This window comes from Gymnoscopelus braueri, assembly GCF_963280865.1.
Source record: "Gymnoscopelus braueri genome assembly, chromosome: 6".
In the NCBI taxonomy this organism is placed as follows: Eukaryota; Metazoa; Chordata; class Actinopteri; order Myctophiformes; family Myctophidae; genus Gymnoscopelus; species Gymnoscopelus braueri.
Genome location: NC_137607.1, coordinates 38,117,686 through 38,134,352, shown reverse-complemented (window position 1 = coordinate 38,134,352; position 16,667 = coordinate 38,117,686). Strand labels below are relative to the sequence as shown.

The following is a 16,667-nucleotide window of genomic DNA, read 5'->3' as shown; positions in this document are numbered from 1 at the left end:
TACTACTATCCGCAACAGATAAAAATCTGCTTCTCGCTATCACTGGATAAAGTTTCCGATTTTGCAACGACAGAGAGGTCAACAGTAATACATTTGATTTGAGGTAATATGTTCTCCAGCCATTGTCGTATATCCGCCAGAACAAATATTACAGTCTGTTATTTTTTAAATAAATCCTTTTCAGTATGAATGCAAAGTAGTGATGGAGAATGCAGTTTTAACCCCAGTTCTGTCCCCACAGAGGAGTGCGAAACCTGATCTTTCTGAAATGAAGCATGATACACAAACCTGATGAGTCCAGTGATCGTTTTTGTAATCCAGACTCACCAAAATAACCTGGCAAGTATTATACCGTGCATTTATGGGGGCGACAAAGGAAATATTAGCAGTACATATTTGACAAAACCAAACAACACATTTGTTATTATTGCATATGATTTGCAATATAGTAATGTTACCACGTAAGTTGAACTGTGAATTTAAATAATAATACTTCAAGTCTAAAATGTACTTCATGAAAATGAATATATATAAATATATATAATTAAAAAAAAATATATATATATATATATACAAAATGATGTTTTTTTTTTTTGTTCTACTCACAATTATCAAATTACTCTCTATTTATATTGCCACAGCAATTGCGATCGTAAAAAAATTAATATGAACAATTATGTCTTTCTGACACTGTTTCTGACAGAAGAGAACTGTAAAACAATGTCTCAATATTAATGTACACAACATAAATTCACAAAGGCATAACACGCTTTCCCACAATTTACGGAGCGAGTTCAAAAGACTTATCCCAAAGACAATGAGACGATTCATTCTGGTTTGGGGGATGCTGGGACGGGGGGTTCTGAGAGCACAATTGTGCTCCAAGAAAACTCATAAATGCAGACACACATTCGGCAGCCATATGTTTTGCGTTTAGTCAGAAGAAACAATAATCAAATCCGTTGATCCTCTTCTTGCTGCGAGGATGATTGCTAATATAAAAGTCAGTTCTGTCTAATCATAATTTAGGATGGGCCAGTAATTACGTCCGCCCGCTCACAACAACATGCTGTCTAAACAGGATGGAGTAAGCTTCCACACAAGACAGACATACACCCAAGCAGTGGGTCTTGTTTCCACTCCACTTGTGGATGTTGCCAGTGTTTATTTCAGCTATGTAATTGTTGTTTTTACATTTACACAGTTATTGATGAGCCTGTGTCAAAGATTCTTTTTGGCAGGTCCTAGAACTAGGCATCAACCGGGGAGATTTCACTAAAGAAACAAAATGTGTTTTGGATGTAGAATCCGTGGCTTAATTGCCTGAACTGACAATATAAATTAAAAAAATAAGCATTTATTAAAGTATTTTATTATTTACTTATTTAATCTGTCAAAGCCATTAAGGCCACCAGAGAGGTCTTGGTCTTAACACCAAGTGTGCATCTCCTAAATAAGCTGACATCACAATGAACTTCCCTTAAGTTAAATGCAGCCATGTGCAGTTGACACCCATAGGAAGTGCACACTTATTTGGCACTTATATTGCACATGTATCACTACACATGGTCTTCCTGTGCTGCAAAAGGCTTTGATTGTGCTGTGTTATTTATGAATTGTCCCAGCATCCAAGTGACTTCTGGGTCTAATTAACCATAGCCTAATCCACCACTGCAAACAGGATTCTGTCAACAAAATATACAGTACAGCAGGATCAAAAGACAGCAAAATGATGCTCTCAGGCAGCCATCTGGACCAGTGTCAGTATAATTTCAGATCATGGTCTGCTTGCATTTCCATCTCAAGTAATCTCAAAATGCTTGTGTAATCCTTCTCCAAATCGGTCACACTTCAACAACTGCTGTTTGAGTGGTTTATCTTAGCCATTTCCCCACAGCAACTGTAGGATTCTCCATAATGTAAACGCTCATCATAAAGTGCTAATAGATGACATTTACCATTGAATGAAATATTGCTATTCAGCTGCTATTTTTGGCCATAGACTGAGGTTAGGAATTCACAACAAGTAACACAATAATAACATAAATCAGTGATCTCGATTCAGTTGACCTTTTCGTGCGTTTATGAAAACAAGCCCAAAAGAAGCAACAGAGCACTTATAAAAACCATACATCGGCTATTTGAAAATAGCACATACAATTGGACGCGTTGTGAGCTTGTAGATCTTCAAACAAATCTTGAAATAAAAATGTGGAATATTTGGGCGATTTTTTAAACATTCTTTAAGTACAACAACAACAACAACAACAACAACAACACAAATCTGGTATACGGGGTTCAGCTTACCTTGCCCGGGAGCGACAGTAAAGCATGTGCGTGGAGTTTTGGCTGTCAGATGCGCTTTTTCTTGAGACCCATAGCGTTGATCCTCGGACGCGCCGGGTCGCTTTGGACTGGCACACTGTTGCATGTGAGCCGGGTTGTGGTGATGCGGGCTCCGGCCATTCTGGGACCCGAAGGCGTCGTTCCCGACGCGTCTCGTCGCACAGATGTCCGCCTTGCTGCTGTACATGGAGAGCGTCAAGCCCGTGAAGTCTGTGAACGTCGGGGTCTGACAGTGGCTGACCATCCCGAACAGCGCCGAGGAGTTCTGCATTGATTTGATACCGCGGCTCTCGAGAGTGTTGAAAGTCCTGCTCACATTACCTGAGCACAAGAAAAAGAAGAGAAAAAAAGAGGAAAAATCTTAAACAAAGACAGATCACTGGCTTTAGCCTGGGCGAAATGTCAACAATTAAATGCTTTGCAATGTTGGCAAATGGACAGGAATGTAGAAGTTGCACACAGATTAATTCATCATCATAAATCGAAACTCGAAATAGGCTATAAAATAAATCAATCTGTCATCTGATTGATTGATTGATTGATTGATTGATTGATTGATTTGATACTTTATTAACAGTTTGCAAAAAAAAAGCACAGAGAGTAGGCTACAGTTTAATACAAATACAATGCTAAAAGGATTGAACCGAAAGCACTATGGCTTGTTTCCATTGTGGTCCATGTGTATTCAATTCATTGAAACATTTAATGACAGATAAATATACAATAGGCTACTATGCAAAAACATCACCTACAACATCTGACATCTGACAACACCTACCTTATGAAACGATAACGAGCACCGAAAAACAAAAGATGATGAATGTGCGCTACACGTGTACGTCAGCATTCTTTTTCCAAATGACGATGGAAGTGAAGAAAACATTGATGAGTGTAATAATAATAATAATAATAATCAGCAGCATCCTCTCTGTGTTGTATCTCGTCCCCAGCATCATCATCATCATCTCTCTGGCTGCTTCTGATTGACATCCGATAGGTCCACTGACTTGGCAGTATTTGAACTATAACGTGTTTTCCTCTCCAATGAGGGCAGCCAGTGTCCGGGATCAGGATTATGATGGGAGGATGTGAATGTATCGATGATCGAGAGGACCCGTTTTACACACAGGCTGCCTGCATGCCGTAGTATAGCCTAGCCTACGGAGCGCTGTGTGGAGATGTTGACTTTGCGCAACAGCACACATCGTGGACAGGTGCCAAAGTAATTACGAGGGGGCGGGGCGGGGGGGGGGGGGAGAGAGAAAATCAACATAATCCTAGATTTGCACATTATGATATAGTGTTTCTGCAGTGGTGGAAAAAGTACTCACATTTTTTTTTACTTAAGTAAAACTACAAGTAAAAGTCCGGAATTCAAAAGTAAAAAGCCCAAAAGTATATCAAAATGTACTTAAAGTACCAAAAGTAGAAAGTACTCATTATGCAGAAGAAGGTCCCATTTCACAAGTTTTCAAACGTGTAAAATGTCTAAAAATCTTTTGAAAATAGCAGATCTACAAGCTCACAATGCCTTGCATCCCAAGGTATTGTGAGCTTGTAGATCGGCTATTTTCAAAAGGCCGAAATGTATATAGGGTAATGCATGTTTTGTGATAATAATCAAATACAAAGTAACTATTGACTAGTTGTAAAAGTCTAACATTTGCCTCTGAGATGTAGTGGAGCAGAAGTAAAAGTAGGCTACTGAACATTTGAGATACTCCAGTAAAGTAAAATACCTCAAAATTGTACATAATAAGTACAGTACTTGAGTACATGTACTTTGTTACTTTACACCACTGTGTTTCTGGATATGTAGGCCTAGCGGTACAAGTTAAAGGACTACTAATTAGCTAAATTTAAGATTTAGGCCTATATATGCTCTGTAAAAACTAAACGTGGAAGATAGGCACAGGCCTGAATAATTGAGTTTTATTCACATATTCAAGCACGGTAAGTGACGAGCAAATACGGTATTAAAACACTTTAAAAATAGACATTCCGACAGTTGGAATAACAAAAAACAAAAAAAAAGCATTGCCTAATGGTATTGGTGACACACACACACAAAAAAGAAAAATAATAAGAAAAAACTCAAATTAAAACTAAAATCCAACTCTGGAAGGATTATATGTAGCCTATGTTGATGAATTGAATACATCAATTGGACCTCAATGGAATTAAGTCCATAGGACTTTATTGGGTTATCCTTTAAGACCAAGTATATGACTGTACTCGTGCTGTTTGCATTTTGGTCTAATAAAGTATTCAATCAATAAATCACACATTATATAGGCCTCCTATATAATCTCCAATAGGCCTAATTAACACAAAACGAGATACATTTTTTGTAAGTTTTGTTTTTTGCTGTTGTTTTGTTTGCTTTAATCTGCCATTGGTAGCCTATGCCATGTATTTCACATTAGGTCTGATTGCGTATGTTTGATATGGTTATTAAATACATTCATCCAGTTATGACCAAATATATCGTCGCATAGTTTATATATTTAGCCTTATTTGTATTGAGTAAACTGTTATTTTACAGGCCAGGGTGCGTTCAAGTTGATTTAATGAAAACAAAACAAAAACTATTCAAGTTCACCTGAATTAAACTAGGACTAAAACGAATATTATTCTTAAACTACTACAAGTCCACAAAAGTAGCCTATTGCAATACAAATGTGTGTCGAATATTATGTAGGCTACCTAGCCTTTATTTCCCCCCCATATCCACTTATATTTCCAACGTTAAATTAGACCCCCATATGTTGAGAGGAATTTGCCAACTCCGTGTAGTCTTATCAAGAGTTGAATGTTGTTCTCTAATCTCTACCACCATCTAGTGGACTGCATTTAGCATGTATTTAGCCTAATAAAATCTCTATATTTTCCCTCTAATCCTCAACATATCTAGGCCAGTGGTTCTCAACCTTTTCAAGTCGTGACCACACAAAAGAATCATCACTGAACTGGGGACCCCTCACCCTGTCACCCTGACAAGCTCTTGTAATGTAGTCGAAGTTGAGGCATTACATTTTGTTTGACTTGGTTCCACAGATAAATATTGTGAAAATAGCGTTGCGAGGCATTGTGAGCTTGTAGATCTGCTATTCGCACAATTTTTGCCTCTTTCTCATATTAATTTTCTTTTGTTTGACCAGTTTTTATGATTACTTCTGATGCAGTAATGGTGTATATATATTTTATTATTATTATTATTTATTGTTTAAGGAATTAAAAAGGTCTTAAAAGTAATTAAATTGTCACTTCAACTTCACTGTCACCCCCCCCCCCCCTCATGTGGGGACACTGGGGGACTGGGGGTCCCGACCCACAGGTTGACCACTTGTGAACCACTGATCTAGCCTAGCCTATGTTGAAATAGCCCACTGTGCTTCGCATTCATTGCTACAATTACAACAATTAGGCTACAAACATACACAAATTTCTCGGGGGAAAAAACTATCCCAGACTATCCCATGTGTCTGAAGTAGCCCTGGTCCAGAGCGTTAATGAGTTCTCTCTAACTCACTCTAGACCAGGGCTATGTCTGAAGGAACTTGCAATCTGACTCTGAATCAACTCTAATACAACCTCTGCTATGCCGATTTCGTTTTCATAAGCATGAGAGTAACAACGGGCAAACCCGAGATAAGTAAAACGCCATTATAATAAAGTATTATAAAAAAACGTATGTGCGTGCATTTACAATATTACGGTAAACCTACGGTTTGGAGTCGGACTCGCGTCACCGAATACCAAAACGCTCGCCCCAAAACACCGTCGCCCCAATCCGGCGACCTCGGAACGGTCGCCACCTGGTATTCCTAAACCTAAATTACGTAACCTCAGTTAATTATGCTTAGACCTGACCTTATTCCTAAACGTAACCTCAATAAACTTACCCTTATTCCTAAACGTAACCTCAGTAAAAAATATGCCTAAAACTAACACCTTATTCCTAATCCCAAACGTAACCTCAGTAAAACAGAAACAGTGCCAAAACAAAACCTAACCTTTACCTTATTCCTGAACGTAACCCCAGTAAAACTATGCCTAACCCTAAACTTATTTCCAACCTTATCCTCAGTAAAACAAATACAAGAATACGAGAACCGCTGGGGGAAAGAAATGAGGGTGAGCGTGTTTTGGGGCGAGTCTTCCGGTTACCGCGTCACCAGGCTTTCTCCACACGGCGGAAATAGGCTGGACACATCTGTGGCGATCGTTGCAGACAGAGTGCACAGTCCAGTTGTGTCGCGACGCAGCAAACATGATTTTTGAAAAACTGCTGGTACATCTGATCTCAATATGCATGCTCTTCTATGGAATACTGACTGTCAGCATTCTGTCAATGTTACGTTTCATTTCACCCAGCCTCGCCAAGAAGATCACCATTAAAGCAGCCGAAAGGACCACGATGCCCCATAACCCACAGTTTAAGTATGAAGACTGGGGACCGACGTTCACGTCCTTTAGTTTCCTCAAGACGATGGCGGGACACTTGTGGCTCAATCTGGGCCAAGAGGCCTTTGTGGGCTCAAAGGCCCCCAACACACCTGTTGTGACATTAGAGGGAGACGAATCAACCATCTTCAACTTCATGAAAGGTGAGTTTTTTTACCCCATAAAAGTTTATTTACAAAATTGCACTTGGAATTCATGGGTCCATTTGGCCCTGTATAGGGGAGACCGGGGTCAAAAGTAACAGGGGGCAAAGTAGGCCCTACGTAACACACTCAAACATTCTAATCAGAAATAAGCTAGAGGGGTGAGACTTCTTGTGCACGTCCTCTCTCTACCTATGGAAGGATAGAATGATCATTTCATCTCAGCAGAAGTTTTCAACAAAAACAGATTTTGAGGTGTAAAAGTACATTTTTGAATGTAGGCTACAGTATCTTCCTTCTGCTGTTTAAAGTTAAGATGGCTTGACAGCTAATTTAAACTTAGATTAATTGTATCTATGTTATTGGTCACAAATTAACGTCATAAGCCTATGTGCTAGGTGTTTCTAGCTAGAATATGGGATTTCATCATGGCTGGCCGATCGGGGGCAATTGTAACACAGTGACCGGGGTCAATTGTAACAATGTGTTTCAATGCAAGCAGATGTTTTGTGTTACATGTTACTGTATATTTCACTAAATTTCACTAAATGTCAAAGTAAAAATACATTTAAATAAAAAATGTAATACAAAATTGGAAAATAAAATAATTCGGATAAAAATACAAAATAATTGTAATGATATATATATAAAACATTCTTAAGTAAAAATGTTAAATTATAAAAAATACATTACTTAGTGATGTGCTTTTATTTGAGATATAGTGTGTTAATATGACCTATTTTTACAGTGTTACAATTGCCCCAAACCACTATTACAATTGCCCCTGTCACGGGGGCAATTGTAACACTCTGACTTATTGCATTAAAAGTAATATTTTAGTCTTGTCCTTAATTGTGAATGCTTATAAATGGTATTAGTAATTAGGTAGGGCACATATATATGTTTCTTAAAACAAAAGATGACTAGTATATTTCAAGTATTCTGTGAATTCTGAAGGAAAATGTAAATAGTGTTACTTTTGATCCCACTCTCCCCTACTCTCAGAGTTAAATTGATGCGTGTTTTCCTTTGGCAGACAACAGACCGTTGGTGCTGAGCTTTGGAAGTTGCACCTGACCCCCGTTTCTGTTCAAACTGGACGAGTTCAAGCAACTCGTCCGTGACTTCAGGGACGTGGCGGACTTTCTTGTTGTTTACGTCATTGAAGCACATTCGACAGGTGAGTGAAATAGGACACCAAACCATTGTGCTCTCTTTAAAAGACCCTGCTGGCCTTGCCTGTCATACTGTGTGTGTGTGTGTGTGTGTGTGTGTGTGTGTGTGTGTGTGTGTGTGTGTGTGTGTGTGTGTGTGTGTGTGTGTGTGTGTGTCATGACAGTGGCATTGGCGTTACTAACCAGTTTCGACCAAGGTATATAAAAAGAAGGTACGGCCATCTACGTAATTTTCGTCGGCTGGGAGCCAAACTGCAGCCGTGGAATACATTGGGAGTCTATAAGAGCCATAGTGAACAAACAGTCCCCATGATAACAAAGACGCATACATTTGCATGCTTATGGGAGCGCGCCCTACCAATGAATGGATGCCTATGGGCGCACGTCCTACCAATGAATGGATAGGTTGTCCGAGCCAATGGGCGAGCTACTGTAATGTAAATCTGGCGCAGGGGTGAAAGTGGCTTGAAGTTCTTGCCAGAACTATACCCCAATAGCTGGGAAGGAATTCGGCCAAAATCATCAAGATCGTGCTCTTGGTGACAAGCTTTTGATTTTTGGCATGGTGTTAAGTATGGGCATAAGGTTTTCGAAAACCATCTCAAACAAATTGGGCTTGCCCCCTAGTGGTCTGTTTGCAATGATAACAATATTGGATAGGTCGGTATATGGTTGAAATCCCAAATAATTGTTAGATTTTTTCAATGGACTCTGTTACTATTGGGCATGCTAAATATATTTATTCAAATATTTCACTCATCATTATTAGTGCAGCGCGCATCGCACTTGCACATTGTGGTACAGCGAAATCCAGCTCTGCCAAAGGGAGCCCAATGGCAGAAGTTCCTCAAAGATAGTCAGAATAAAGACCAGCTCTTTCAATTCATCAGTCAGGAACTTAAGGAGAACAGTTGATTCACAGTACCACCTCTTCACAACAAAGGCGGACCTTGTACTCAGCAACAAGCCTACTGACCTAGCAGTCTTGTCACCTCGTCAGCAAGATGAAGCAGACACACGGATGATGCTCCATTTGCGTCATGCTGCAGAGCAAGGCCTACCTCAGGACAGTGGATAGTGATGTGGTGGTGCTGGCCATCAACCTGTTCCAGGAGCTAGGCCTCTCAGAGCTGTGGATCGGCTTTGGATCAGGAAAGGCATATAAAGATATCCCAATCTACCACATCTCTCAAATGCTGGGATCTAAAAAATGCCAAGCACTGCCCTTTCACAGGGTGCGACGTTGTATCAGCAATGTTTGGAAATGGCAAAAGAACTGCATGGAATGCATGGGCCTGAAGCCTGAAGTCACAGACACCCTCATTGCAATCACCCAAGACCCGACCAGCCTCACACTGGAATCAGTGCACAACATGCAACTTCTTGAACACTGGACTGTACTCATGTACAGTAAGAATTGCAGTGCAGTCTCAGTGAATGAAGCAAAGCTCCTGTTCACTCATAGCCTCAAATCCCTGGATTCGATCTCCCCAACCCAGCACACTTTATTCCAGCATGGGAAACGTGCCCTGTGTATGTACCACAGATGTGTTAATATTCAATATCAATTTTGTATTTGTGGTCCAACCACAACATTTTTTAGAATGTTGGTGGAATTTAATTTGTCTCTGCCAGTGCTACTGTCAAGAGTATGTGGTTTGGTTGGCCGGATAAACCGGATTTGCAACCTGTAAAGTGAACTGATCCGTATGCGCAGTTGCACACCACAGACAACATTGATGTTGTGTCTTTGCGAGTGAACGAAACCTCTCTGTGGAGTAAATAAACACCACAAACAGCACGAAATACGTTGACAAAACACACTGGAACTATTTCGAAGCACTTAATATGAAAACTAACACTTATGTCATGTGTTTTATTGTTGGACATGTGTTTGTGGCAGGTTATAATATGGGCTTTTGACAGCATTGCTTTCCCCTCTTCTTCCCGGTACGGTGTACCAGCGCTGAATCTTTTAACGGAACACCATAACGGCCCGTTCCGGCCCACTTTCACCCCTGCCTGCGCGACGGCCGCATGAGGTACCTAGGTGCTCGGCATTTCTCCTAGGTGCCCAGGCAAGGAGGAACCCGCAGGATCGGTGCCCCTGCTTGTAAATATTAGTAGTTGCGGGTTGCGTTTTTTTGGGCTTGTTTATTAAGTGTAGTTGCTCATTTGGGCTTGCTTCACAATTTTTTAATTATTTTAACCAGTGGTTCTCAAATATTTTCATGTCATGGACCCGGCCCCAAATTAATATTTATTTGTCCCTAACCCCCATCTTAAAATGTTTTGTGCCAGGGAGCCCCGTACCAGATTTGTGTTTTTTTTAATGTTTCAAAAATCTTCCAAATATTCCACATTTTATTTCACGATTTTTTGAAAATAGCAGATCTACAAGCTTACAATTTCACGTTGTGAGCTTGTAGATCGGCTATTTTCAATGTATACAGTATGGTTTAAAGTGCTCATAATGGCCTAGTGCTGTAGTTGCTGCTTTTGGGCTTGTTTTCGTAGACCTGCTTATTCCTCTCACACAATCTGGCAACACTGCCAGAAACGATACATGACGTAGTTTAGATGCCTCAATAAAATTATACAGTTTGCATATCAAAAAACAATTGATTGGAAAACAACCTGTGATATATCTTCTTTTATATTCCTGAACCGATTAACTGACAAAGGACGCAATCGTTCAGAAATGGTGTCTGTTCACAAGCTGGTCCAGCGGGCTGCCATAGACTTCATTGTATTTCACCGAACTTCCGGTTCCAGTTTTGGCTCCCATGCACGTCAATGGCGTCTGCCCGGCCCGAAGGCTGACTGTACCTTCTTAATTATAGCCTTGGTTTCGACCACTCGGCCTAACCCACTGGAATATGTAAATTTGTATACTCTTTTATCGCTATAAGAGAACAGTAACACTAATCACCATGTGTCAGGTAATCACTTTCACAAACACGACCATTTCCATAACTGTGCAAGTTAAACTGTCAAGTTCAACCAAGTTTGGCAAGTCTTAATAACTTCAGAACATTTTAAACAAATGCTACCTCTAAAAATAAAAGTGTCCGGAAGTTTTTGATTAAAATTAAAACAATGTTCTGTATGGTATAGTACAATGGGGGCTATTCTTTGAGACACACATATGGGTATTTCGGGGCGTGGCCGAATCCGTCATTACTTTTTCGGGTGAAACAACACAGCTTTCACCATTGGAATTGCACTACGGAACGTACACGGTGAGGGGTGGGGTTAAGACCAGAGCAAAGAGACACACGTTGTAACATTTAATGGGTTTATTTCATCATAGCGCAACATATGGTTAAGTATAGTAGTGCAAGTCATTGCAACAACCAACGATCTTGTGAAAATGAAAACGGGACCGCCAAATATTCTAAACGTTCCGCGATTCTACCAATAATCATATTCTTTGAGACACATCCAAGTTTTTGCCGGGCCAAACAAAGGCATCACGTGACGTTGATTCCCTTCCCCTATTCGCTCATACTAGGACATGACGTATGTGTAGGCAGAAGAATAGGCCTACTAACTAATACATCTGCACTGCACTGGTGCGGAAGACCTGGGTTCTTTCAGCTGTGTAAAATGACATGCATTTATGTAACTTTTGGTTTTCAAAAGCTTTAGCTGTGGTATCAATCTGAATTCCTTGTCATGCTGGTCAATTCTTTATTTCTCTCAGATGGTTGGGCCTTTGCCAACAATGTTGACATCAACCAACACCAGTGTCTGGACGAGAGGCTGTCTGCAGCCAAGATTCTGGTCCAGAAGGATCCTCTGTGTCCAGTGGTAGTGGATGAAATGACCAACGTCACCGCAACGAAATATGGTGCCATACCTGAGAGGCTGTATGTGCTGCAGGCTGGGAAAGTAATTTATAAGGTAGGGTCCTTGTATGTCAGTATGTACCGCTTTACTGCCGTGTAAGTTAATATCTCTATAATGAATGCAGTAAAGCTGTTCAACACACTCAGTAGGCTACACTAGGTTCCAACTTCCTCTGTCATTTTCTGAACTTATGTCCTAATGTTCATTTGATGGCTTATATTCTTTGTCTGTGAGCTTTTACTGTGTTTTGTGACTTACTGCAGCCTCATTTCCCATTTGGGACAAATCAAGTCCAGAAATTCAACAACAAAAAAAGCATTTATTGTACTTGGCAAATGTAGCTATTCTGAGAACTCGCCAGCGAAATATACATCCCTAAGGTGTTTCTCAAAACTGTTGAACAAATCCTTATCAAAGAATTATGTAACCAGCTTTTATAGAGCCAATTCTAATGTCTATTTTGTTATATTGAAGAGCTTACTGGCGAGCATGTTGTTATGCAAGCATGCTAACAGCAGCCCTTAATGAACACAACACGGCTCTGGAATGGAATTTCTGGAATGGAGCCAGTAGTGTGAATTGATTTCTCCTTTGCATGCAATCACATACCATGTCACAGGACACTGAAGATATAGGCTACAGAATAAAAGATTCAGTGGAAGCACCCTTACATTGTCAAAACTGTCTTGTCTTGTTAGAGCACTTCAATTGCAATATTGATTAGCTTACAGTGTAATTAAAAATGTCTTTGTTGTTTCCTGAGATATGTATACATTTTTGGAATTAATCACTGTATGATCAGAGTACAGGGACATCCACGACTGCTTCCACAGGCACAATTAAGCATACTAAGGGACAGTAATGGGCTATACACACCAAGAATGATAACTATAAAGCTAACTTTTAACGATAATAATGATATGAGCAGCACCCACATCAAAGAACAGTAACGTTCTGTAAACATGGCGACATGTGACACCCTGTGAATGTAGATGGATTTTAATTGGCTGTCAGTGTTTCTATCAATCATTAAATTGCTTTGAAAGTGATCCCAACTATTGTTCACCACTGACTGACATCATTATAGTTGTGGTGTGGAGAATGTATCATTCTTGGTGTGGGTGGCCCTTTACACAGTGAAGTGAACACATTGGTTGATTATTAAACACTAGTTATTTATTTCCTATGACGTATTGTCATGTATTGTTTTATTTCTGTGTTCACTAGGGTGGTATGGGACCCTGGAACTACAGTCCCATGGAAGTGCGTTTGGTCCTGGAGAAGACAAAGTAGACATTCTTTTGTGTCGAACTGTGTGTGTGTGATGTGATCCCAAAGTTTGTACTCTGAGCTTGGACAGAGCGATCACGTTTGTTAGTGACGGCTACAGATGAAACTGACATGCTCTGAAGCCAGATAAAGTGAAATGTGGAGACTGTCCAATAGGAGTTGGAGTTTTGGGTTATCAAGGACGTTTTATCTATCATATAAAGGCTCAGTAACATTGCTTTTAAATGGATTGCTATATACAGCTTTATTATTACCTCATGAGTTAATAACCGTATACTTCCCATGGTCTGTGTGAATGGTCCAAAATAATTTAACGTGAGGCTGCTTTTTAAATGATGGTTACAATGTAAACCTATGGTCACTGTAATTTGATAGTTAATGAATTAAAAGTATGCCCTCAGCTGAATTATGTTGGAGCATTTATAGACATTTTTGACATGTTTAAGTACACAATATGTATGTACATGTACCCGTATGTGCTAACAACCTGCTATGTATATCAGAAATAAAGTAGCCATATTAAATCTATGACAATAGGAGAAATGTGTTTTATTGATTGCTTAGAGATCAAATATTGATGTCTGCATCATGTTTTCTGCTTGTGTATGTAGTATGCATGTAAACCAACTCACACTGGACCCATATGCTAAAATATTTATTACAAACCTTTTTGTTTGTCATTTGAGAGTAATGTTGGCCTGGTTACTTTTATAAGATAACACTTTACATGTCATGGCCAACATTGGCCTACTACTGTAATGCTTTTATAGGAGATTCTTTCAATTGACAAACAAAAAGGGTTATCCGGTGTCTCCTAGCCACACAAATAAACTACACAAAGTAAATTATGCATTAACAACATCAAATAGTTTACAAATCACAGGACTGTAACTCATGGCTACAGCAGGAAACAGATCAAGTTGGTGTTGTTACATAACATGCTGTAAAGTGGCCTAAATGGTGTATTTGGCCCATGCCCAGCCAGCAGGCCACATCCTGTGGCGATCAGCCAGCAAATTCACTGGAGCCACTCTTGCCTTTTTTATGCTCCGTTTGGTGTCGAGTACTGAAAATGGCAGATCTACAAGCTCACAATGGGTTAAGGATTCGACTCGTTGTGAGCTTATAGATCAGCTGTTTCCGGTGCGTGACACTGGCCTACGATGAAGCGTAAACCAGCTTCCTAAAGCAACATAGAGAGTGTAGAGGCTAGTTTATACTTTGCTTTATGACTGTGTTGCTATAACCTGAAAATATTTTCAGCTCAAAATCAAGATATTTTCGGTAACTGACATGATGAAAAGGAGTAGCCTGGAAACCAGACAAATCTGCCAGTGGAAAAAAAAAAGCCCTCTGCAGATTTGGTCTGGCCCCACTCGGTTGTGATTGGAGTTGTGGAGCACCAATCAGGGCCCAGTATGCAAATGTGTGTGTGTGTGTGGAGACATTTTTTTAATTCGGCCCTTGGAAATGCAGGTTCCACACAGAGATTCCAGACTAATATCTACGAAGTGATATTAGTCTGGCCATGCCAGGCTAGGAAAGGAGGGGGCCATTAAAATACATGGTATGGTATAGAAATTGCCTCTGTATTGGGAAATGAGTGCACACAAAGTACTGATATAGTAATTGGAAGGAAAAAAATCATAACTTTTTGTATATATTGCAGTAATAATGTGTGGTAACTTGTCACAAAATCCCAAGGCACACCTGGACTTTTCTCACGCCACAGCAGTGTGCCTCCACCAAAAAGGTAGTACCAAAGTAGTGTATAAACATACACATTGCAAACAATACAAACTACACAACCAAAATCACCTTCTGAAAGGTACAGGAACTGGGGCCAAACTTAAATAGATTTTGGCCATAACAACATCCTTACTCAGGATCTTACTCATTTGTGGTTTACCATACAATATTGTCACACAGTGACAGAAGCCTGGCACTATGACAAGTTGCCTGTCACCACACAATGCTGTGTGGTGACAGGCAATTAGGCAATCTACTCAGTAGCATAAAGGGGTGATCAACACTGATCAACACCAGTTCACCAGACAAAAGATATCCTGCATGCAGGTAAGAGACCAGTGGTAAAGTAAAAAGTAAATCATATTATGTGGCATTATTTGCATTATAAAATAAAAACCAAATGTGCATGCTGAGATAAAATGTGGTTTGGGTTCGGATGCTCAAGACAGAATGTATCTAATGACTGAGATTAGGAAAATCTGTTTTTTTTAAGCTTATAATGACCTGTGCATCAATATGACAATTTCTCTCCATTTGGCTGCATTCATTGGTGGCCTGTTGAGGTTTGCCAGATCCATGGTGCGACTCCTCAAAAATGTTAAAATGTTGAACTTTGTCGCACCCTGTGTCAAAAAACTCTGCCACGCTGTCAAGTGCAAATAAGCATGTCCTTTCACTGAAATGCACAGTCATTATGTAAGCAGTTCAATATACATTATACCTGTTTTCTGTTTTGTCTTTCCCTTTGCTCTCCCCTGAAAAATAGCCTTTTGTTTTAGTGCCCCAACCACTTGGAATGACCTACTGCTTATCTGTTCTCCCATAACTTATGGTCAATTTAAATCTTTGATTGCAGATCTACCCACAAATGTCGGCAACTGCTTTTAAACTTGTGTTTAAGATAGGGGAAAGTTTCTGTTTTGTTTTGTTATATCATTGATGTAAAATATGAAATTGTACTGTGATGTATCTCGACGACACGCAAATGAGGGCAACCTCAGTGTCTTTCGAGAATAAATAAAGGTTTGAATGAATGAATGAATTGTACACCTGATCTGATGAGTATATTCTAGTTATGTGACTGACAAAATGTATTCAGTGCCCCTTTCACCTCTATTCGGTCCAGGCTCCAGTTGAGATGCATGGCAGACCCTGTGGATGAAGGCAGAAGTGAGTACTATAATAATATAAAGAACTATAATGTCAAAAAGTGCAAAAACACTGAAGGTACTATAAAGTTATGTTGGAGTGGTGTATGTAATCATATCAAATTAAGATCTATTTAGATTAAATCCCATATTAAGCCCTGAGGAGCATGACAAGCTCCAAAATCATGATTGTCCTGAAAGCTTGACAGAGGGACTTCAAAGTGTACAATGTGGATGTGGAGTCTTTAGGATAAGTTTCACCGAAACACAGGTGATAAACATCTAACAAAAAATGTCCTAAAACTATAAATAGTCTTTGTACACAACTTTGTATGGTTTGACGGGGAAGGTTCAGAGTATAAAACTGTCTAATTGATGCAATCTTTGAAATGATGCAATGGTAATAAATAATCAAAACGTCTGACAAGGGAATCTAACAACTATTTCAATACTATACTATGTGAGGTGATCAATAGATTATTGTTAACTTTTACTAC

General features: G+C 39.6%; 2 protein-coding genes across 2 annotated transcripts in view; one reads left to right on the top strand and one right to left on the bottom strand.

Moving 5' to 3' along the window:
• The window catches only part of glis1b (GLIS family zinc finger 1b), a 105,519-nt gene extending 102,278 nt beyond the window's left edge, over positions 1 to 3,241 (bottom strand). Inside the window, exons 1-2 of the mRNA XM_080430564.1 lie at positions 3,125 to 3,241; positions 2,308 to 2,667 (exon numbers count right to left, since the gene is read on the bottom strand). Coding sequence (XP_080286690.1) covers positions 2,308 to 2,617 — 310 coding nt within the window. The 5' untranslated portion in view covers positions 2,618 to 2,667; positions 3,125 to 3,241. The remainder of the gene's footprint in view (positions 1 to 2,307; positions 2,668 to 3,124) is intronic.
• Positions 3,242 to 6,575: 3,334 nt separating this feature from the next.
• dio1 (iodothyronine deiodinase 1) lies at positions 6,576 to 13,783 on the top strand. Its single transcript, XM_080430245.1, has 4 exons — positions 6,576 to 6,956; positions 7,993 to 8,136; positions 11,838 to 12,037; positions 13,211 to 13,783. The coding sequence occupies exons 1-4, from the start codon at positions 6,620 to 6,622 to the stop codon at positions 13,274 to 13,276; spliced, it is 747 nt and encodes a 248-aa protein (XP_080286371.1). The 5' UTR covers positions 6,576 to 6,619; the 3' UTR covers positions 13,277 to 13,783.
• The last annotated feature ends 2,884 nt before the right edge of the window (positions 13,784 to 16,667 follow it).